The following is a 24,758-nucleotide window of genomic DNA, read 5'->3' as shown; positions in this document are numbered from 1 at the left end:
TTGCTAACTTTTGACGTGCTGAAAACCAAAATCGGTTCAGCCAATCGCCGTAGAATCGTGAAAAACTATTTTTTGAAATAAAAAAATCTTTTCCAACGTTCCTACGGCAAATGGCTGAACCGATTTTGGTTTTCAGCACGTCAAAAATTAGCAAATTAATTGAACAAAGCAATATAGCTAGATTGAGTCTGAAATCGCAGCAAAAATGCCTTAAAACCGCTTAAAACAAAATTTTTAAGAAAGTCTGTGGTTGCGCCATCTGTTGGCGGCTTCAATAACTAAGGGTTTATGCAACTGGTCAATTCAATTTATTTATTTTATAGCATGGTCAATACAGAGAACGGGAGTAGGTAACACTTCCGTACAATGAAATCGCCGCATCTATTTATAAATACACACATAATAAAGAAAGAAATAACAAACAATTTGGGCACAATCATCACAAATTGTTGACAAACGCCATATAGGCCTCCGCATCATAAAACTTATTCAGATATATACAAATTTATGCTAAACACTAACAAATTCAGAATATCTTGGCACTAGGCGTAACGATACAGAGTAGCAATTGCGATTTATTAATTGCTCAATTGTAAAAATAGTTGTATTACACATTATTCCAAGATACTATACAATGCAAAAAGTGTTTCCCAAATCTATCAATTTTGTAATATGGTAAAATCCTTGTGTTGTACACCGTAGGTGTCTAATAAATATTCTAATCTATATGTAAAGTAAATAAAAAAAACTAGATTTTTTACTAGAGATCTCAGGAATTTTGAAAACATTATCTCAAATCTCAAATCGTCGAGCCATTTGCTGATTTACCGGCTAAGAGTAAAAATCTTGGGACTTTTCCTGAAAGTCGATTCATATTAGTGGAATCTACCGATAAAATGACATCGCCATTGAATGAAAACTGGCTTCTTAATCGATTTTAAACCATTTAATGGAGGAATTTGAACCTTCAGCGAATAAAAATTTCTAAAATCGTGAACACAATTTAAATCACATTTGCCCAGAACTAAAACGTCGAATCCTAAAGAGTTTCCTTATTAAAGAAACGAAATATCTTTCAAGAGAAGAAGCAGTGGATACCTTTAGCAAAGTACACACTGAGTACATTGCTCTATATCTTGTCTTTATTCTCTTCCATCTTCCAGAGCATGTCAAATTACGTGCAAATTTAGCTTCAATAAAGTCCGCCGTTATATTATAATGTTATCCACGCCGTCAAGGATCGGAAAATTGTGTCTTTCTTTGCATCACTTGTTATTCCATTGATGGATTGAACGGGACGCCGTGCAGCATTTCAAGTCAATCAAGTACGGACAAGACAAGGGCAACTCAATTTACATTCGAGCGCTTGTTTACGTTTTGTGCTGCGCAAATGGAAACGCGAATTAATAATCTCCCTCAAATGAGATCATTTCCGGCGCCAAGGAATCATTGAATAAAGCCATAATCATTTGCCGAGCCGAGCGCACGCGGGGGCACTTTTAACAATTCCGCAGGCATTTATATTATATTAATGTCCTGCTGCTATTGCTGAACCGTAATATCCGTGTTGAGAAACAATGAGTGATTATTGCCGATATTAAGGGCGTGCTTTCAATTATTATGGTCGCGGCGGGAAACACTCTCAAGATACTGCACACAACTGCATCCTCTGCGCGAGCGAATTGCCCAACTAACACGATTGGTTCATTGTTTGAATTTGCTATTCGGGCCGGTGCTCGCCTTCAAATCTCGCCCCACAAAGATAATAAAAAATCTTTCCGCCATAATTTCGCAAATAAAAACTGATAGCGTTAATTTATCTCTGGAGGAAACTCGAAACACCGAATTTTATTGACTTGACGGTTGCTGAAAAAATAATTGTTTTAACGCACGAAAGACTCCACAGCGTCATAAATAAGATCGAAACTCTCCGTGTGTACGTCGAACAATCGGCTCTATTATTTTCTCAGGCCATAAGTCACGGTTTGCTGGTGAAAATGCGCGTTTAATTAATCGTGGGCGTGTGTCCCTTTGAAATCTCAGCCGCACTTTCTCTGTCTCCTCCTGCGACCAGTGCTGGCGGTTGGTACAGTTTGCATCTCTCTCCCGCAGCCGAGGAGAGAGATTATTTATAGTGATGGAATGCGATAGCTCATAATATACCCTGTGGTTTAATTGCATACATTCAATTGTAAATCACGCCACGATTTACTGCGCTTTTCCAGCTGATCCTGTGGCCGCCGATTCCTCTCACAGCTCGATTCACACACTTTCTATATATACGATATTTTGAAAGCACATTTTTCTACAAAACAATAATATGTATAGTGTAATTCTCGACTGTTTAATATCACATTCTGGAATGGATTTGGTGTGCATCATAAATTTCAAAAGCACTCAATATGCGGTCCGTTTCATCGCCTTTCTTTCTTTCCAGCTAGGAAATGGTAGTAGTCGAGGCTATAATTAGGGGTGAGTAGGAAAGGCGGCGCAAGGAGCAGTCCTTTGTTCTTCTCGAAGCTGCATTCTTATCTCGTTATTAAGTGCATTCACCGGCCGAATGTAATTTCAACACGAAACAAACGCTGCCACTCATCGGCTTTTATTCTATTCAGCACCCTCGGTCGGCCTGGGTTAATAACAGAACAGAACTGTGAGTTGGAACTGCATTGCGAGTATGTGATTTACATGCCGTTTTCGAGAAAACGAATCACCGTTGAGAGATCTGCCCTTCGATAGACGTGGTGAAAATATGTAAAACAGCGCGCAGTGTGTGTCAGGTGGATGGGGCACACATTCCATTACGAGAGCGTTTCGTCCAATTTCCCTTTGTGATTAGGCGAACAAAGAACAAACATCTTTCTACTTTAGGCGTGTTGCAGGGCTACTGCGGGTGAGGTGAGATAAGTGTAGCGGCGAGAGAGGTGCAGCCATTGTGCCTGGTAATGAGCATTATGAAACACGAAAAAAGCAGGCTGCCGCAGCACCGCTTTTATCAGCTGTGTAATTTTCTCTATTTGCATTTCGAAGAAAACAACTCACGTATGCGCGTTACTCCGTATAGGAGACGATACCGTTTCCGAAAGTATGCGCAGGTGTGACGAAACCCGCGCCTTTTGACACTTTTATTAGGATTTGCCGATGATAAAACGGAATTAATTTATCAGTTGCATTCTCGACGCTCGTAAAATGCATCTCTCCGGATTTCTCTCCTTTGTCGTCCGTCAAGTAGCAGAGAAATTCCTTTTCCGAGTTGCGTAACAGAAACAAAAATAACTCGAAACAACGCCCATAAACGTGCCCAAAAGAGATCGATCGCAAAATTAACAGTCTCGGCGTAAGAAACGGTCCGAGCGTCTGTCCAAAAACGTGCAGTCTCACTTCTCAGCGCACAAGCACTCATTGTTCCCTTTTGGAAAGATAAAGGGTTTGACCTCTGCTCTCGGCTCTATTAATGACCTGGCAGCTTTTGTTGCATTCTAACATCTAAATCATGAGAGCCTCGTCTTTCCTATACTAATTAAAACACAAGGGAAACTCCGAGAAACCTAATGATCGGTTTGTTTTGTGCGATCAATTAAATCTTTATCTCAAATAGGAAATAATTGGAGATATTTATCGCACTTCTTACATTCACGCGTGCATAACCCAAATTTTCCGACTTTCGCCACCATATACTCGATTCGAACGTTCAAATGTAAATGAAAACCGAATTTATTGTGTTTCCGTGTTTGAACAGCCCAATGGACCCTGAGAGCAATAGGAAAAGCAGAGTCAGGTCATTACCGCTGTCATAAAATTAACTAACGTCTTGTTCGCCGCATGGAAATGAGAGGAGCCGCTGCCCCGAAAGTGATGAAAACAATTTTCAGCTTTACAGACAGAGCGTAAATTCAAATTGACTCTCGGCAGCACAATTCTTTCTTTTCTACTTTGGTAATTAGATGCCGCGTATATGATAATTTTATGGCTGCTAGAGCACACAACACCGTCGGCAGTCGAAAGAAAAGGTGCACGCCCCTCGCAGCGGGAGAATAAAAATAAAAATGATGAGATGGTAGCTTTTATAATGATAAAATATCCCACCGTAGGGCAGGTGCATAGCACCGATAGATCGGGAATTGTGTTTTCGAGAGGTCGTAACAATAATTTGTTGATTGGTTCTGATACGACAACAGCCCAGGGAAATTGTGTGTGTGGGGAAGGAAGCTGCGCTCCATTCAGGCTCCCAACAGGAATTTATTGGCCCCCGTAATTTTCAGAAAAAAATAAGCCTTGAGTGCGCACCAAACGCACCGGCAGGTCAACAAACCTGTACACGCATTTCATGCATTTTCCTTTCTTTGTGTTTTTCGGCTTTTTTGATTGGTGTTGTGTTTTTGCTTTTGGCGAGACCAGGTTGTTTGACAGGATGAGGTGCGATTCAATCTTGAGCTTCATTTTAATTTTGTTTTCTCTACAGGAAACTTGCAAGGCACCTCTTAAACTCTTAAACTTAATCTTGCTGTTAAAATAGCGCGTAGTCAGGAATGCAAATCCACCGGAGAAAATCTCGTCAGAGTGCAAACAATAAATTACGCCCAATAACCAGATGTTTGTGGCCTCTCTCTCTCCGTATTAATGGTCGATATTTATCTTCGTTTGGCGGCGCGCGAATGAACTCGTTTTTTGAACCGAAGCTCATCCACTTTTGTCCTTATCTTCCGAAAGCCGGCAGCGTTTTCACAGAAAATCTCTCAGTCCAAATTAAAGCCATCAGTAATGGATTTTTATTCTTGAAAACGAAAATTTACAACTTATTTCACTCTCTCGTCGGAAGCATTATTTGTTTACTCTGGCCTGTGACGTTGTCTTAATTTGTTTTTGTATCCTTGGACACTCGTAATGAACACGCGTCACGGCCTCCCAGCAATGTCGCGCCCGCCAACACGAAAATGATAAAAGACTTGTAATTAAAATCGGCCTACGATGATTAATTGACCGGCACAAGCTCTAATATTAGAAACGAGAAGATGCTGCTCCAGAGAGTAATAAAAAAACATCTCGCTCGCTTTTTACTCAGCTGCCGTCCTCTTTTCCTCGTCAGATAAAAAAACCAACGCCAGCCATTATTTATAGGCCCGTACATAATGATTTTAAAGGGAAAATTTAATGTTTGGACTTATTATAATTTATTTGGCTCCACAAAAAGTGCCGAAAATCGGTGGAAACGTACAAACCATTCAGTTTAGCTGAAACTGGCAAAATCTGAGAAGGGATCGGTTATCAACGATTTGCAAGGTTCAGACCAAAAACCAAATTTGAATCAATTTTTAGGTTTTCGAGGATTTTCCTAAAGAATTGTTGACTTAAACATTCGGCTGCCTAACCCAATTCAACCCTCAATAATGGATAAAATATAAAATTCCATAGTTTCCAGTTAAATTGTTATTTAGAAAGAAAAAAAACCAACGCAGTTTTGGTGAATTTCGGCTCAAGACGCATGAATAAATAAATCATTAGCTTGCCATATGGAGTTTGCGTTCGCCTTGACACAGCTGTCCGGCGAGTTGCATAACGCGTGAAAAAAGAGCACTCCCTCACCCATAATATGTTTCGCAGGCTGAAAACTCAAGGAAAACGGCGCAAAAGCGTTACAACCTGAACCTTTGACAAGGTCGCTCCAATATGCATATAAACAGAAGCCAGTGAACCAAACGAAAGTGACAAGTCCGAGGGTCTCCTTGGACCAGAAACATAAACACGCTCCATCGGCTAGACGAAAATGTTAAAAAATGCGGTCTCGAGCATTTAAGCAGGCAAATGAGAGGCATAATCGCGGTCATCTGCTTCAGCGTGACTGATGGATCTGCAAAGTGCAATTTCTCCGCCCAGATGTGCGTCGCGAGATGCCGATCTGCGAATTAGCGAGCGGGTGATTAGCGCGCGTATGTATAGAAAGCTGTCGAGTTCGACCCCTGAGGGCAGCCGCGCCGAGTAATGTGAATTCTTACGTCGATCGCCGCCCGGCCTTATGCATGACCGCGTTTCCCCACCGACCGCTTTGCATTCCACTGAAAAACACACGACGTTTGTCACTTTTCGAGCCTCGCCCACCTGAATTAACACTGAGACGTGTTTATGCCCCGGCGCGAACAATGCGTTTTAATTTCGCTGCCCGCGCGGCCACACGTGATATTAGATATAATGTAAGAAAAGTGCTACTACTTGAAAAAGAGGTTCGTACCTGTCTCTGGCACCGTGCCAATCAGCTGAGAGCCGTGAATTATTGCCCCTATTGTTCGTTACGGGACGAATTATTGCACTTGTCGCCTCTGCGCGTGGATCTCGGCAGCCAGCATTAATTTTTTGGCCGGTGGGTGGCAATTGGGTCGTTTTCGCAACGCAACGAAATCGAACGCGATCTGCACGCGGGACGAATGTTTCAATCAAGTTCCAGGTGTCCTGTGCCAATTTGAATTTCACAATTTAAACACACACGCCGCGCACTATATCGATTACGAGGAGAAATGCAAATCCTTTCTCTCGCGCCTTGTGAAAGGTCTTTCCCCCGAGAGTGCAGATGTCAGTGGAAAGAATTCCGAAAAAGGAATATTTTATCAATCGGAATTATCTGCTCGCAGCGTGACGACGTGCTCGTTACACTGTATATGTTATTCTGTTCAATATAATATGCTTGTATGTTTTACACACTCACGCGCGCGCGTACAGTGAAAATATGCCGTTTGTTTATACAAATAACATACGCAGTCGCGACGGCAAGTGCAAATAATGTAAATTTTCTCTGCCGTACAGGGAAGAAGCCGGCTGGGACATCTGTGCCCGTTTAGAAGTTTAGATTCGCGCCGACATCCTTGTTTGAGGACTCTTCGCAATGAATATAACACTCTAGCGGTGAACGCACGCTAAACACACATACTTAAAGAAGGGCTAAATATTTTGAGAGCATTAGTAGGACGACAGTTCCAGCCAATTTCGTACTCTTGAGAGAGAATGAGCTTTTGCGTATATGGTCAAAATTGCAAAGGTAGAAATTTTTCTACATTTTAGCTGTCAAGCCTCGCTTCACTGAACGCATCATTCTGTATAGAAAAACCGCTGTTAGGATCATTGCAAAAAATCTGTCTTTCCAGCGAAAAAATCTAAGACCTCATAGATTGTTTGCAATTAAAGAAGCATTATTTTTTACCATGCCAATCGATTTCTTGGGGTCAAATTAGATAATGCAGCCGAATTTTTCAGTGGACAACGTGCTGAAAATTGGTTGAAACCGTTAATTTTGGTGGATTTTCGTTCTCTGATCGAGGTGGCAGCGACACAAGCGACAGCTAGCGCAATTAAGCGACAAATCTGGCTGCTTGCTGTGGCGCTGCCGTCTCGAATACATCTCTCTGATTGGTTGTCTTGGCATTTTTTCGACAACAAACCCTTAATGTTGATGAATTCTTATCTTTTTACTACCCTGAGGAGTCATGTGATTAGGGCAGTTCATCTTCTTCATTGATTTCAGTGAAAATATTATTATTAATAGGTGGCAAATGATATGTTAGGAAAACTGCGAAAGTCATCACTTCAAAATATAATTCTTCTCTTCCACTGACTGAACACACACGTGTTGTTATTTCCCTGGTATTTGATATTCAAAAAGTTCGGGGCAGATAGCCAAGAGCAAAAGGTTATTAACACACTTTGATATCAAAGAGCGACCTCATTTGGGGCACCGAAAACGTGAATGATAGAAAAACCGATTCGCAGGCAGGTGGCCGCGCGCGCAAAGAAGATTGAATCGGTGAAATGGCGCAGCCCATGCAGCATCCGACCGCGCGCAGAGAGGAGAGGATGCTAAATATTAATAGCGCCATAAAGTGTTATGAAATACACGACGCTCGGCTTGGCTCTTGGCGGAACAGCGTGAGGAAAGTTTCACTTTTCGAGGCGCTGCCACACTAATTAAAATTCTTTTACCCAGTTTTCGGCAGCTGATGTCACTCTCATGAACGCTGTGTGTTGTTTTTCCGTCCATCGGCTCGCGCAATTAGGCAATTAGGAGCAGAAGGCGGATTCACTGCGTTTGATTAATTTTAATTAAAAACTCATCATCTAGATGCTTTGCCGGTGGCTTGGACACGTAACGGGGAAGGGGAAGGTCACTCCTGCCTATATTACGGATCAATTATCCACTCGAAATGCGTGTTTTCGTGCAGACCTCCCCTTGGAATTCACCTTGAATTTAGAGTTTTCATAAATTTATAAATTCAAATTCTGCGTCGAGCCTGAACGCATGCAGCCGCAATTGTTTCCTTGCAGCTTCGGATTCCCAGGCTAATTGCATGCGAGGTCAGCACGATGGCAGGTTAATTTATTTTGTTTGTACACATCGCAGCTTCTCGGAATCCCTTAGCTCGCAACAACACCTCTCTGATATTAAAAAAGAGTTATGTTTGTCACCTTTTATTTATGATGTCATTGTCCGTGCGTGGAACAATCTGAAAAATAAAAAAGGAGACAAATAATGCGCGGCGGTGGCCGGTTGGCGAGTAGGAGGCAAACAAAATCAGCAGCACAGCACGCTGCCTGCTGCGACTCACTCAGTCACGGTCATCGCCTCACTTTCTTTCTGCTATTAATTCTCAGATTAACGTGCGGTTTGTTTGAGCCGCCGACCGCCGCCGCGCGAGAATCGTGGAATTCAAAGGCCGCGTGTTTATGGCTTTCTTTCATTCCGCTGTCGATCGCTCTTTGATTTATTGTCCGCGCGCGCTTTTGCAGCTCTCACAACTCGAGTCCTCAACCGTGCAGTTGACGCTTCTCCTCGGTTTCCTTGGGACAAAATCCCACTTCCGAGTATTTCGCGGCGAGCTCAGCTTCTTGTTTACCGCTCTAATTGTGAATAACAAATAAACATAAACCAAACAAACAACCTGAGACTCTAGATCTCTTGGATATGTTCATTATTTTTAATCGAATAGCGAAAAATAGCAGCGAAAATTTGAGGTCGCATCAGTCGAGGTCAATTTCCTGGCGCGCCATACTTTAAAATCCGAACCACCCCTAAAAAGTAGTCTCAGGGTAAGTGTGTACTTTTGCGTAAATTTCAAATTGGTATTCGGCTTCGTTTTCAAGAAATTCAATTTTAAATCTCGAAAAACCAAACTTTTATATTGTTGAGCGCCAAATCTCGGGTTCTAACCGTCAGAAATGCAAAAACTGAACACCGTCCGACTTGAACTGACTTCCCCTGGTGAGCTGAATGGATTTTGGGGTGCAAACCCCCAACCCCTCAGCCACTATTTGGCCATAAATACATATATAGGTCTAAACTTTTATTCTACTGACCTGAGCGCATTGAATTAATTGGCCAATTTATTTTTACCGTTCTACAGATATCAAAGTTTCAAAGTATTTATTTTAATGATCCTGTACGTTATAATCTTTGATTTTATCACTCTTTACTTTCACATCATTCACGACATATTAATAAAAATATTTACATCAAAAATCCGGTTCACCTTTCTCCCCCGTCACTGACTGTCATGAAATTGAAAAATGAAATGAACGCAGGGAGTCAAGATCACGAAAATTGTAATATTCCGCACGTCGAAAATCCAAGTTGTTGCGCGGCCCGAGATAAAATCTGCGCGCAATGAGAGTTGAAACACACAGCACGGAGCGGCTCATGATGGGAACAAAATAACATTTATCTGGCTTGGCGATCACCCTCATTACCATGTGCGCACACACCTCTAATAGCAATAATATGATAATCGCCGCTCAGCAGGACGATAATTGCGGCCGAGATATGCGTCCTGCTCATGCCTGGCACGACTTTTGCAAAAATCCCTCTTTTCCCCAAGGCCGTGACAGATAATATGAGAAAGCGCTCGGAAAATTGGCACCAACGCGTCCTTTTGCCACCCCGTCACGGAATTCCGTTTTAATCTCTGCTGATGGGGGAATTTCTCACGGAGAACAACCGAAATTCACGCTTCAACGCAGTTCCGGAAACGCGTTTTGAATGATAATGTGAGCGTGCGCACCGACAGAAATGACTCACACACCGACGCCGAATGAGACATTTCATCCAGCCCTATTTTTTTCGTTCACATGCTCTTTAATTTATCGATGCGAGACGTAATTTTTGGATGGAATTGTGTAAAAATGGCACCTACCAGGCTCTGTTGTCATGAGGTCAATGAGCCGCTCCAGGTCAGCACCCAGTCTTCGTTCTTCCTCCTCTTGAAACCCAAATTCTAGGGCTTTAAAAATGGTCAGGCCCAGGTGGAAAGTGAGCTGAGAACACGATCAAAGGAGATTTAAAACTATTCCTGCCAAGTAGCGAATATATGTAATAAAATTCACTCTGCTATGCAAAACAACGAACGATTTATATATCGCTCCAGAACTTTCATGTTGCTTATTAAAATTCCGCAGCAGCCTTCAAACCGTGTAATTACAGCGAGCTGTTGTTTTCATTCAGGCACAAACAAAAAGCATTTTTATGATTTCCACCGCAAATGGATTCGAATAATGTTATACTGCAATACCACGCAAAAACAAACACCGCACGCCAATTACTGATTAGTCGCGGCTGAATCATCTCACGATAATTGCATTCAAATTTGCTGACTTGCGTTTTACGCTTCTTTGGGCAATAAAATATCATGCGCACCAGAATTTTACGATTCATTATTGCGCACAAAGTTTCTCGCGACCGGCGAAAAGTCCCGGAACTTAAATGCAAATCCAATTGACCAGTTGCATAAACCCTTAGTTATTGAAGCCGCCAACAGATGGCGCAACCACAGACTTTTTTAAAAAATTTGTTTTAAGCGGTTTTAAGGCATTTCCGCTGCGATTTCAGACTCAATCTAGCTATTTTGCTTTTTTTTAATTAATTTGCTTTTATTTGACGTGCTGAAAACCAAAATCGGTTCAGCCATTCGCCGTAGAAACGTTGGAAAAGATTATTTTATTTCAAAAAATAGTTTTTCACGATTCTACGGCGATTGGCTGAACCGATTTTGGTATTCAGCACGTCAAAAAAAGCAACTTAATTGAAGAATGCACGGTAGCTAGATTGAGTCTGAAATCGCAGCGGAAGTGCCTTAAAATCGAAAGTCTACGGTGGCGCCATCTGTTGGCGGCTTCGAACACTTAGGATTTATGCAACTGGTGAATTTAAAAAAGAAATTCACATGGCTGAAAGTTGTCCAAAAACGAATTTAGGTCCAGGGTTTATTTCGAATATAGGACAGAAATTCAGGTTGCACAGTTATTTGTTAAATGAGCTGAATCAGTATATTTAAAATGCCAGCAAATTGTTGTGTGTAATCAGCGGAACTGATAGAAATTCCAGCAATATTACTTTAATCTTAATTCAGATCCATATAAGAGGAAAATAATCATACCGTTGAAATTACACTAAATATAGGAGGTTAAATTTGATGAACGCACTTTTCGCGTTATGTGCAGTACGCAGTTACAAAAACTTCTTACTCAATTCCTGCAATGTGTAATGACTGTAGACATTGATAGAAAAGGAAAGCCAACAATATAACAATCCTTCCTTTTTGTATAGCTCTGCAAAGCCGCATTCAGTTTTTTTTATGGCATTTACGCGTGGCCTAATTAGAAAATAATGTTTCAATTTCGCCAGTAGCGTATAGCGATGAAAGGTGAGCACGGTCGGGTGCGCAGTTTATTAATCGCCTGCTCGGATGAAAATAGCGGACGAAGAAATCACACCACGACCATAGAAAGAGAGAGAGAGAAAAGCTTCTGCGCAAAAAATGTTACCTTTTGTTGCGAAGAGGTGAAAGGTCGGCCGCCTGCTGTTGAATCTGAAACAGAAAATAGGCACAAATCAGCTGATTCTCGCGCAGTTGAGTGCAAGAGCCGTTAATACTAGGCGTCTTCGCCGGCTGCGTGCGAATGGAAAAAAGCAATTAAATGCTTGATGGACCACGAAAATCTGTTACAAGACGCGGCTTTTAGACACAATGCAAGAAGTAACACAAACACACAACGCATTATTTCAGTCGAAGGAAGGCGTGTTTGTGCATTCGGAATTAGGCGGAGAGATATAGAGAGAAAAATGCACGCACATCCGACACTGACGATGCATCATTTCCACCTAATTAATTTCTTCATCTCTTCCCATTTCAGACGCCTGAATTTGATGATTTTTTTCTGAATTAACGAGCCGCATTTATCACGCTGCAACAGCTCTTAATTAAATGCAAATTTGAAAGCCCCCTCAAAACATTTAAAAAAGCAACGGATCGTGTGAACTTGAGACCTGCTTCTAGAGATTAAAGTGTTGTTCGATTGATTAGTAATCGAAGCTGCGAATAAAAATACGCAAATTGGAAAAAGCAGTTAAAATTCTTTGATTGAAATATCCCAGACGCTTGATTGGCTGACGCAACGCGCATGTCAGCAATGCTGTAAATCACGTGGGAGCTGCTGACATGCGCGTCGTGGATTTTTCGAGCAACGAATATTTGCTTTTATTTTCAATTTAATATATCGATAAAGGGTGACAATTGAAAATAAGCGCTTGACCACATTTTCTTGGCAGATTTCGATTCCTCTCGTACAGCGTATGAAACCTTTTAAGGAAACTCTTTGTTGTGAAATAAAATAGGGTTTTAAGTAAGGAGACAGTTCTAGTGAGGAAACAGCGCTAACTTTGCAGCCCCTTTCTACAAAAATTTACCATCAATCAATCAATTTCGGCCTCAAATGAATCCTAAGGAATAACAAGCATTTTCCAATATCAATCCTTTTTAAATCAAATTTAAATGTTGTTCTGCAGTTCTAAATCGATGGACCAACTTACTAGCTGCAAGTAGACACCAAAAATCAAATATTCGCGCGATGTATTTAACATGGGATTCTTATGGGATTAAAAAGACGTTCGGCGACTTTTTGGACTTTGCATAATATATATCTCTGTTTAATAGGTCTCTAGGTGCGGTCACTGACATGCCCCACTCGAAAGTTAGCGTCTAGATTTGTTATACGTTCGTGGATTTGGACCGTTCAAAAATCATTGCATCTGCTTGAGACGAAACACAAAACTTATCTCGATAAAAACTGAAAAGTATACATACGCAGTCGACTTTCCCGTGAAGACGCGGTCATAAAAAGACGGAAAAGGTGCGCGATAAGGGGGCAGGTGACAGCGGCTAAAGTCGTGGGCGGTTCGAAGTTACATATTAGACAAATAAACACAGCAAGCACACACGCAGCGAGCGATACGTGTATAAAAAAAGCGTCTCGCTGAAAATTATAACAATATCGCGCGTCGAGAGAGTGAGTGTCTTATGTTTCACGCGCTGTAAATTATCATTGCGGAGCAGAGGGCAGTGTTGTGTTGTGTGTGTATCGTAAGAATGGATGGAGTAAGCGATACGGAGCACCTGCATTGAAATCAGACGGCTCGTAAAATAAGCCGACGCCGAGCTATGTATTATTTTGTACCCGCCGATGAAGCTATTGTGGGTTACTCGGTTCGAGCCAAAAGGAAATGCATCTGGTTCCTTTGTAGACGAAGATTTAATCCATAATTAAGACCCGGTATTATCTTCGGGTCTATAAGTTATTACAAGCGTCATATATGCGCACGACATTATACTCCCGGCCGGAGAGGTAAATGCGACATGACCGTATGCGTGCGTAGGTGAGCGGTCAGTGAAGGTGGATTATACAGGGTAAATGAGAAAAGCTTATCATACAGTTACAAGTGACATCTAAAGGTTACAAACTAAGTTAACGCCAATAAGCGGGAACCGCTACAGTGCCCCCCCTTTGAGGCTGGAAGCCGGAAAGAAACAAATTGCGTTTTACAAAATAAATCTTGAGGAATGAGTGCTTTTCGGACGGTACGGTTATAATGAGTTAGTTGAGGTGCAAACCGAGATTATCTCACTTCTGCTGTAATGCTAGCAGAGGGCTGTGAGTGTTCGCGGATGCGTTTGTCGATGATGGTCCTAGCCGGCGGTTGCGCGGCGCGGATGAATCAAAGACGAAGGAACGTTCGGGCACGGCGCGGCGTTGACTCGACTGAGTCCAAAACGATACCAAATCGGTAAGGAAGGGACTGGGGGGCTCGAGGCGGCCGCTCGCAACAGTCCTCGGCTTCCCCGGCGTGCAGCGGCGAAACGTTATGCGACGACAGAGCGACAATGACTCTAGGTCGTGAGGGGCTCTAGCGCAGTAGCATGTCAGGGCGACGTGACCCTAAGACATCAGTAGCGCGAGCAGTGAAGGCGAAAGATTCGACTCATAGACCGATTAGCAAAATTTGAAAAGCGTATGTTGAGCACTCAAGGAATTACTTAGCTTCACAAAGGGATTAAAATTACAAACTTGTGGGCAAGAATGCGCGTTAACAATTTAAACAAATTCACGGCGAGTTAAGAATTAGTGGAATCTATCACTGGCTATGAAATGTTCGTTGCGAATGAAATTTGGGAAATGTCACTGGCTCGAAATATAAATTTTACCACATAAAAGTTCTCTCAAATAATTGTTGAAATATCTGAAGTTGTTGGGCTGCGTTGGAAGGTGGATTCGGAATTTCAGGGCGTGAGGAATGTCATCTTCTCATCTCAAATTTCCTGAATTTCCGCGTCTATGGGCAAATTTCCGTGCGTCACGTCGGGGTCACCAAATGTGGGTTACTCGGTTCGAGCCAAAAGGAAATGCATCTGGTTCCTTTGTAGACGAAGATTTAATCCATAATTAAGACCCGGTATTATCTTCGGGTCTATAAGTTATTACAAGCGTCATATATGCGCACGACATTATACTCCCGGCCGGAGAGGTAAATGCGACATGACCGTATGCGTGCGTAGGTGAGCGGTCAGTGAAGGTGGATTATACAGGGTAAATGAGAAAAGCTTATCATACAGTTACAAGTGACATCTAAAGGTTACAAACTAAGTTAACGCCAATAAGCGGGAACCGCTACAGTGCCCCCCCTTTGAGGCTGGAAGCCGGAAAGAAACAAATTGCGTTTTACAAAATAAATCTTGAGGAATGAGTGCTTTTCGGACGGTACGGTTATAATGAGTTAGTTGAGGTGCAAACCGAGATTATCTCACTTCTGCTGTAATGCTAGCAGAGGGCTGTGAGTGTTCGCGGATGCGTTTGTCGATGATGGTCCTAGCCGGCGGTTGCGCGGCGCGGATGAATCAAAGACGAAGGAACGTTCGGGCACGGCGCGGCGTTGACTCGACTGAGTCCAAAACGATACCAAATCGGTAAGGAAGGGACTGGGGGGCTCGAGGCGGCCGCTCGCAACAGTCCTCGGCTTCCCCGGCGTGCAGCGGCGAAACGTTATGCGACGACAGAGCGACAATGACTCTAGGTCGTGAGGGGCTCTAGCGCAGTAGCATGTCAGGGCGACGTGACCCTAAGACATCAGTAGCGCGAGCAGTGAAGGCGAAAGATTCGACTCATAGACCGATTAGCAAAATTTGAAAAGCGTATGTTGAGCACTCAAGGAATTACTTAGCTTCACAAAGGGATTAAAATTACAAACTTGTGGGCAAGAATGCGCGTTAACAATTTAAACAAATTCACGGCGAGTTAAGAATTACTGGAATCTATCACTGGCTATGAAATGTTCGTTGCGAATGAAATTTGGGAAATGTCACTGGCTCGAAATATAAATTTTACCACATAAAAGTTCTCTCAAATAATTGTTGAAATATCTGAAGTTGTTGGGCTGCGTTGGAAGGTGGATTCGGAATTTCAGGGCGTGAGGAATGTCATCTTCTCATCTCAAATTTCCTGAATTTCCGCGTCTATGGGCAAATTTCCGTGCGTCACGTCGGGGTCACCAAATGTGGGTTACTCGGTTCGAGCCAAAAGGAAATGCATCTGGTTCCTTTGTAGACGAAGATTTAATCCATAATTAAGACCCGGTATTATCTTCGGGTCTATAAGTTATTACAAGCGTCATATATGCGCACGACATTATACTCCCGGCCGGAGAGGTAAATGCGACATGACCGTATGCGTGCGTAGGTGAGCGGTCAGTGAAGGTGGATTATACAGGGTAAATGAGAAAAGCTTATCATACAGTTACAAGTGACATCTAAAGGTTACAAACTAAGTTAACGCCAATAAGCGGGAACCGCTACACTATAATAAATATAATTCGCTGGTGGCACTGTTCCATTTTATATCATTGTTGCGCGAGAGAGCGCTACTTCTTTTCGACACTGCGGGAAATTCACCGGTTTTGTTCCTGCGAGACGGATAGCTGCATAAATAGAAGATACGGATTTCTGCTCCTCTCTCTATTGCGCACTTTATTTCATTCTGATTTGCATCAGGTGACGATAATTCTCGCTCAAAAGCTGCTTGGCCAGTTTCTATTCGCTCAATCAGGCTCTTCGAGGTTGGAGGAAACAGCATCATAAAAAGCTGCAATGTGAATTAGAAAATTTTGATAAATATTCAATTCAATGAAAATGCTTATTGGGGTTTCTAACACGCGCGTTACACTTTCGTAAAAAAATCTTTTCAGTGCATGATGGCGATTTTTTTTAATTTTATCGAGCGAAAAATGATCCGCAGCATGGGATGGACGTCCGTGCGTGGACACATCCCAGGAGCGGAAATTACACAAAAAGAGCAGACTGCTTTTTCGCGCATGGCCAATCCCGTGGCAAATTATTGCTGTGCGAGCACTCGTAAAACAAACAGACGGAACTCTCGCTCCATCATAAATCCAAAACAAGTCTGCCGCGTCTCTCCCGAGAATGTGAGTGTGTGTGTGATTATATTGCCTCCGCTTGAACATCGTGTGATTACTGTCGGAGGTGGCCTTGACGAGATACGCTCGAGGAGAGATGAAAATAATTTCAGATCGATTTGCGGTCCATCGGGGTATTAACCGAGATGCCAATTTTTCAGCTGATCTCCTAGATAAACAGAGAGAGAGAGAGAGAGAGGTAAACGATCGCGCGTCGTGTGTCGTGGAGCGAGAAATTCCGAGAAGCGAATTGTTCGATGCCATCGAGAGCGAAAATTTCATGCAAAACTCGGTTGCGTGTGTTGTCCGCGAAAAGCAGTAAATTATCTCACACAAGCACACGGCCCCCAGGGGACGTGGCAACAAGCAACACTACTTCCTAAAACGACTGACACTTAATAGCTTCTGCCGCAGAAAAATTAATTATTTTTATTTAGGGATACGACATAAAATTAACAGCACGAATTCAGGGATCCAAACAAATATTTTTTTTAAATTATATTATCACACAATCTAAAAATATCCAATCCCCCTCATTTTCTCACGGGTGTAACAGAGTCCAAAATCTCACACGTAACCTGGTAATGACTTTTAATTTCAAATTTACGCCGTTTCCGCCGTTTCCCACATTCGAATGAGCAGGAAAACAAAGTCACTAATGAGTGCGCGGCGGGTTGCAATTCCAATTAACTCCCTCAATGTCAAAAAGTCGCACACTTGTATAATTAGATCACGCTGAGAATGTTCTCACAAGACGCGCGGCCATCGAAACAACACTCCTCTGCGCAAGATTCTGCTGCAAAGTTTTTGTTTTGTCGCATTTTGCAGCACTTGGAGCGTGCAGTCCGCGCGGCCGTCTGTATGTACTCTCGCTCGGCACCGGGCGAACACACTTCTTACATATAAATTCAGTACATTATTGTGTAATATCGATCTAGAGAGCGCCGAGTTAGCAATTGGCGCAATCAGGAAGCCAATTGAAATCGAGAGCCGCGAGCGAAGAGTAATTAATGCACACGCGCGCGCATCACCGCACACTCGATCAAGGACGATTCGTATTTTCCGTCATCTCCACACATTATGCGTATTTTTCTGAGCAGCAAAATAAAGTGTAATAAAATTTATATGGTATAGTGACAGTTTTTTTCCCAAGCTGACTCTGTAACTTGATTCGAGGGTATTGACAGGCGATCACAGTTGATTTGGCGAATATTAAGTTTCATTAAGATATTGAATTAAATATGTATTCCCGTAGCTAGCAAAAGACTTTAAAAATAAATATTTTTCATCGTAGCAAACTTCGGATCCCTTAGGTGTGATCTTCGTGTAGGTTGTCTGTTTTTTTTTCACGACGAGAAAATAAATTACGATTTAAATAAACAACCAGTTTGATGGTTTTCCAACACGATTATCGCGCCCTTTTTCATATTTCTCGTTTTTCCACTCGTACGGCGACTCTTGACCCAGATCGGCGTCGTAAAAAGTGTGAAAAATGCAATTAGCCTCTCGGGACGGAATGACACAGAGAGCCGCGTGCCCTCTCGGCTGACCTCTGTTCGCGCGCGCGCCTCTCAACCTCGAAAAATGCATTCCAGCGTGCATTCGATTTGCATTGCGAGATTTCTCCCGGCGCCGGCCATTTCCTCCCACGTCGTGCAATCAATCTTTTCGTCGCGGGCACACAAACCAAAAACAATGGAGCCGCTTTTCCCTAAATTGGCCCCCACGGAATTTTTGTCATTTCGATTTCGCCTCGCTAACGAGAGGGTTATCAATTGGGAATCAATTTTGCGAGTTATTGGGATGTGAAATCGCGCACACAAATAAAAATGCTGATTTCTCTTCTGGAAAGAGTGTCGTATTTCTCTCTCGTTTTGCATCTGCCTTTTTTGTATCGCCCCATTGTTAACCTTGCTAAATTTTCGCTTTATTGCTTGTTCACGCTCTCGGCGCCGAGGTCTAAACGAAATTCGGAGTGCGCAGCTTTCTTGTAGCTATATGCGAATCTGTTTGAACACAAAAAAACACTTGAAATATATAAATTAAAATGTTTAGAATATGGACATTGAAGAGTATACTTTTGTATTGCAGAGAGGGGGTTGAAAAGGGTGAGAGTAAGCAACCTCTAAACCCTTCAGCTGGTCAGGGAAGGTTGAGACGAGTATAACGGTGGGTAGTTTTTGCGATTCGGATGGATAGAACCCGAGATTTGGAAATTACAATTTATGAAAAAAAACTCGTGTTTTTCGAGTTTTGAATTGAATTTTGTAAAGAAATACCTCTGAAGTTCACACATGTCATGGGACAACTTTTAAAATCACAAAATCCTGAAAATTTCAATTATAACCCAAAATTAATAGAATTGACCTTTGACCTTGACCTAGGACATCAAATTTGGTGTTGGCTCCAAGGTGAGGTATCCAACGCACACCTTATATTTTTTTAATTGCACCACTAATAATAAGGTCTCAAAGTTTTCCGAAATTAAATAATGCGATTTGTGGTGTAAATTTTGTTGCGTTAGCCAATTTTCCCTCCAACTCGAACCATTTTGTCCAAACACATAAGAGTGGAGCCAAAATTTAACATAGCTAACAAAGGAACACGAACGGATCTTCTTGAAAAGAATTGTACGATGAATCGATCTACAGTGGAGTCGGCGTGCGCCAATTGAGAACGGAATATTGAGAGCAGACGAGGAGGCTTTTTACCCGAGCCTTTGCGGTTTGCTTGGCGACGGATAGAAAAGACGTACACTCACGTGTGATTATCTAGTTGCGTCCGATCGCAGCCTGCTTACGTAAAAGCGTTGCAGAAGCGCCGCTGGCTTGTTGTTTTAATCAAAATTCGGCGCGCAACAAATCTGCGGTTCGAGCTGTTTCGCAATTCAGCTTCCATATCGGGACGAACGGCGGAGAATTGGGTGCGCCGCAATAGAATGAAATTGCGCTTTCCGTACCAGCTGGGCTGACCTCAAATTATAACAAAAAATGCACTTGCCGATTCGCGGGAACCATTTGCTTGTGCTTTCTCTTGGTAAAAATGCGAGGTTTTTTTTTTTTTAAAATAAAATTGCGCAAAATCTTTGTGAAAATATTCAAGGGTTATTGCGATCTGTGTTGGTTCCCGCCGGTCAGAATAGTCAATATGGCGTCGTTATAATGGAGGCAAATCCGGAGATATAACTTATTTTTAGTTAAATCAGTCAGCTTCAAAAACACACCCATTTTGACGCTGCGCAGTAAACATGTGCGAGTCTGAAGCATGCGCAGTATGTTCAAATTACTTCTACATCTCACTGAGAGGCCAAACGCATCACTGCGCATGCGTGACCCAAATTAAACCTTCTGCGCAGTCGTAATTCCCACCGGCTTCCAGATTGCAATCTGTGTTCGGGTTCCCGCTAGTCAGAAGTGAATATGGCGTCGTAATAATGGAGGCCAATCAGGAGACAGTCCAGTGGCCAATCAGAAACGTTGAAAAAGAGGCGTACCGACCTAATAAATTTCATTCCCGCGTATTTTGTTACATTTCCATTAGCCTGATGTGCCATCTAACGGCCGATTCGCCAATTACCGGGCTAATCAGCTGTTAGTAAAGAAATAAGAACAAAAGCTGAACCTATTTTCGTGATAAATTTTCCAAGCCAATTTCATTTTACGTTGAAACTTCCCGCCATGTCTGCGTGTCGCGTCAATCCGACTCCCGGTAGGTTTAAGGACATTTTACTTATTGGCGAACCTGAGATAATTTTCCATTCACGCCAAATGACTCAATATCACGTGGACAGGGAAGGATCCATTATATTTTGCTGACCCAATATCACGCCGCGCTGCGACCCGAGCCGAGCGCGCGGCTCACCTTTATGGTAATCAGGGCCATTAATGAGCCGACCGCTCACGACTTCTCATCGTACTCTTTAGGAGCAATGTAGCTCAGTTGGTGGTTCTCCGCAAATCGTGCAAAAATATATATTCTCACTCGTGAATTGATTCTCTGCTTGTTTATTACGGCGAATGTCGAAAGTTTATGGCAGAAAAGCGTATAGAGCACCAAAAGTTGGAGATTGAGACAGAGATAAAGAGAGTGAACAATTTCACTGCAATAAACACGTCAACCTTGATTACCTTCAAAAGTGAATCACGTGCAAAAATAGCATTTACATCATACACATCCTGTTACTTGAGAAGCTATATAGAAATTGTTAAATAATTGCCGACGGCTTCCTGCAAGAATATAATAATAAACCAATGTGAGTTTTGTTGCAAAAACCACTCTCAAAGGAAATGAACTGTATACTCTTTCTAGGTGCGTTCATCATGACGAGAAGCAATGAAATTAAAAGAGGTAATTACATTCGTGATCATTTCTGCATCTCTCGCCACTTATATAGACAGTTCAATAAACGTGCACGCGGTCGTGGCTCAAACTTGTAACTCTCCTGATTGTGAGTCGCTAATTAAGTAAATCAGAGCGTGCAGTATGCATACAAATTTCTGGCGCGAGCACCTCTGACCCCTCCGGCCGAGACGAGAGCTTGTTATGCGTTTAACACAATAACGAAAGTTCGCTCGTTCATTCATTCTTCTCGGAAAGGAAGTTTATGCAAAATTACAGCGAGCGGCCCGTTATATTGTGCAGGGCGCCCAGCTGGGCGCGAGTGGTGCATGCAGATAGGCTAAAAGTCTTGTTAGGATAATTAAGAAATATAGAGAGAGGCGCATTTCGTGTAATTATAATCCATTGTTGGGATAAGTGACGTGAGTTTTAATCCAGCTCTGCTGACACCTTTGACTGAAGACTGAAAGAATGAGAAAGTAAAAAGCTCAAACTGTGGAGGAGGAGCCATATTGGTGAAATTGTGAATTTAGTACTCTATCAAATATTTAACGAAAATTCTGAGCAAACCAATCGATTCTTGGGGGTAGAATTATGCAAAGTGGATATTTTTTCCGACCAAAAAGTGCAGCGCAACGTGCGAACTTTGTTTCCCGCCAAAACTATATGAATGTGAGTAGTGCGCATGCGTCAGAGCTGGTTTGAGCACTTGCAGAGAGACGAATGACTACTTCTTTTTTCAGATCCAGCCAGCTCTGACGCATGCGCACTTCTCGCATTCATAATGTTTTGGCGGGAAAAAAGTTCTTCGTCGCGCTTCACTCTTTGGTCGGAAAAAATATCCACTTTGCATAATTCGACCCTCAAGAATCGATTGGTGTGCTCAGAAACTTCATCAAAGACGCTCTTTAAAAAAAGAGATCAAAAGGAATCGTTTTGCATTGATGAACACATTTACGTGCAAATAAATACACCGTTTGAATAGCAAGTACTAAAAATTGAAGGAGAATATTCGATAGCCATCAAAAATGTTTTCTGAGAAATCGTTGTTTCCAACTTGCCGCATCAAGGGCTGGGCGAGCTTATAAATAATTTATAAGGCTGCGTGTGCGATTAAAATGCATTCTGCCGCGGCTCAAAATTACTGCATATACCTGTCGCGCCGCGGATAACAGAATCGGATGCACCTTTGGCGCCCACCCACGCATCATTCATTCGAGACGCGTGTTTTCCGATCGGACGGAATGCGAGCCCGCAGGGCGTGCGTGTAATCATTATTTAATCTGACAGTTCTGATATATGCAATCACGAGAAAATGGAGCAAACAGGCATATAGACAGGCAAAATGCGAAATCCTATTTTTTTTTTGTTCCAGTGGCCGATGAGTGGAAATTAAATTAATGGAAATGTGATGGCGTTCTTATTTAAAAAGAGAACGGGTTTTGCAAGCACTCGAATTTTTTACAAATCGGTTCTAAATTCATGGGTCAAAATTCAAAGTCACTAAAATCCTATTTTCGAACCAGAACTCAAAACTTGAAAAGGAATTAATTTAATTTTTTTATTTTTGATCATGCCATCTTGTAGAGCGTGAAAAATTAGGCGAGATTGGTGAAAATCTGGATTAGGTTTTTGCATGTATATTTTTTGTATCCCTGTCCGAGGAGCGGGAAGGGCGCGCACTGCACTAGCACGAATGCTGAATTCCGGGTCCCAATAACACCGCGAACGGATAACATGGGCGCACCAGGCCGCACAGGGACCCAACCCACTCAAGGGCCACTTGCCTCCGCACCGAGGACCGCATTGAAACGCTAGACATTCGTCCCGTGAAGCCAAATCACGCATGCTGGAAAGGTGCAAACCAGCCCGTTGAGCAATTTGAGCATTTCGAGTCACTAAACTAACCACTTTTGCCATCTCGGACATTGGTTAGCCAGTGTTAGATCTCCGAACTGCTCAAATACCTCCCATTGCTTTGACACTCCTGAGAGTGCCTTAATTATGCGAGCCAACGGGCTGGTTTTATTTTATTATTATAAATAAAAACTATTAAATTTTTGCATTTTTGGGTTTTTAAAAAAGGTTTAAAATCTCAGCTTCTAATGGTCAGATTTTTAAAACCGCCCACCGCTAGACTCGTGTCATAACCACCCCTAGATAGCCAAAGCAATTTAAGGGTGTCATCCTTTCAACCCCTTTATTTATGCACTATAAAAAACTTGTTTGCACCTCAGCACTATATACGCTACGGAATGTAGTGTTTTTTTATCACCTTGAAACTACTTCTGTACATCGTGGAACGTGAATACAAGTCATGCAGTTTCGTAAATGTGACTCTTTGGAACAGCAGAGATTTAGGTGTCACGCTGTTTCTGGTGGTCTCCAAAAGAATTTTTAATTCCGTTGTGAGTCTAACGAATTATTAGTCCATTTCGCCGTAAACATCTGAAGGATCTCAAAATTTGTCACAATAAATCGGCCAGCCTGGACCTGGCTGCGATGCAATCCGAGAACAGTCCTGCTGCTCTTTCTTAATTTATGGCTGTTTCTGCCTAATAAAATTAAGTTTCCAGGTCATACATGTTGCATTCTCCGCGCGTGCCTGACTGAGTATACGATTATTTGCATCCGAGATGATGATGAGCGTTGCACAAACAAACGAGAAGATGCACGACGGACCGCTATGCACTGCGGGCGTTGCACAGACACACATGCAGAGAGACACGAAATAACAAATTTCATTGACCCCGCGTGTGCACCACAAAAGTCGCACCCACACCTTCGGATGCATCGCGGCGGGCATCATATGAATAATTCCCGGCAATTTGTCTGCCGCTGTCAAAATCAATTTAGTGCTGCGTGATTTTCTGGGAAAGGCGACGCCCGCGCGAAAGGACCGTTGGCCCCTCGGATTCCATGCTGTTTCTTTTGCGGTTTATGTTGTTTCTGATCACCAAATCAGCCGCGACTGCCTAATTAATTCCCGATTGGGCGCAGTCGAAAACGCCGGGTGACATACTTATTTTATATTTATATATGAATGCGTACGCGATGCACGCCGCATTTTGCTTTTAGTAGTAGGAGAGCAGGTTTCACATAAATTTCGCGGAGAAAGAGTGTTTTTTTATACTCGTTGGAATGCGGCTCTTGAAATACCGAAAAGGAATTTTGGCTCATTTATACGAGCAATAATTACACAATTCAAATTCGGTTGCGGAATTAATTCGCGCACGTCGCGGTCTACTTGTAATAAAATAAGCGATTGCGGGCGAGCGCACGAAGTGCCTGCCAGCGCTTCTTGTATATATGTGTGTAAATCCAAACGCACGAATCTATTCCTCGGTCGCTCGTTTAATTAATGAAACGCAGTAATGGTCGCAGCGCAGCGACATTCCTCTGCGCGGAGAACAAAGAATAGAGAGGAGAGAAAGAAGTATTGCAATAATTCATATGTATACGTACTCGTGCCGCCGGTGAGAAAAATAGAAACACACGTTCGCGAGCTCAGGGAAATAGGGGTCAACGAGAAAAGCGAGGCAGAGACGAGCAAGAAAAATAAGTGCCTGCTCATGCATTTTTATCGCAAAATCGGCTGCGTGGAGACCTATTAACGGGTTCTGCTCCTTGGCCTTTTATTAAAAAGACA

At 42.6% G+C, this 24,758-nt stretch overlaps 1 protein-coding gene across 3 annotated transcripts in view; it reads right to left on the bottom strand.

Moving 5' to 3' along the window:
* The window catches only part of spir (spire type actin nucleation factor), a 67,485-nt gene that overhangs the window by 34,962 nt on the left and 7,765 nt on the right, over positions 1 to 24,758 (bottom strand). For all 3 annotated transcript variants that reach the window (XM_065475905.1, XM_065475907.1, XM_065475906.1), the window contains exons 2-3: positions 11,797 to 11,840; positions 10,170 to 10,290 (exon numbers count right to left, since the gene is read on the bottom strand). In XM_065475905.1, the coding sequence (XP_065331977.1) occupies positions 10,170 to 10,290; positions 11,797 to 11,840 (165 nt within the window). The remainder of the gene's footprint in view (positions 1 to 10,169; positions 10,291 to 11,796; positions 11,841 to 24,758) is intronic.

This window comes from Cloeon dipterum, chromosome 1 (assembly GCF_949628265.1).
Source record: "Cloeon dipterum chromosome 1, ieCloDipt1.1, whole genome shotgun sequence".
NCBI lineage: Eukaryota > Metazoa > Arthropoda > Insecta > Ephemeroptera > Baetidae > Cloeon > Cloeon dipterum.
This window is presented reverse-complemented; position numbering and strand designations above follow the sequence as displayed.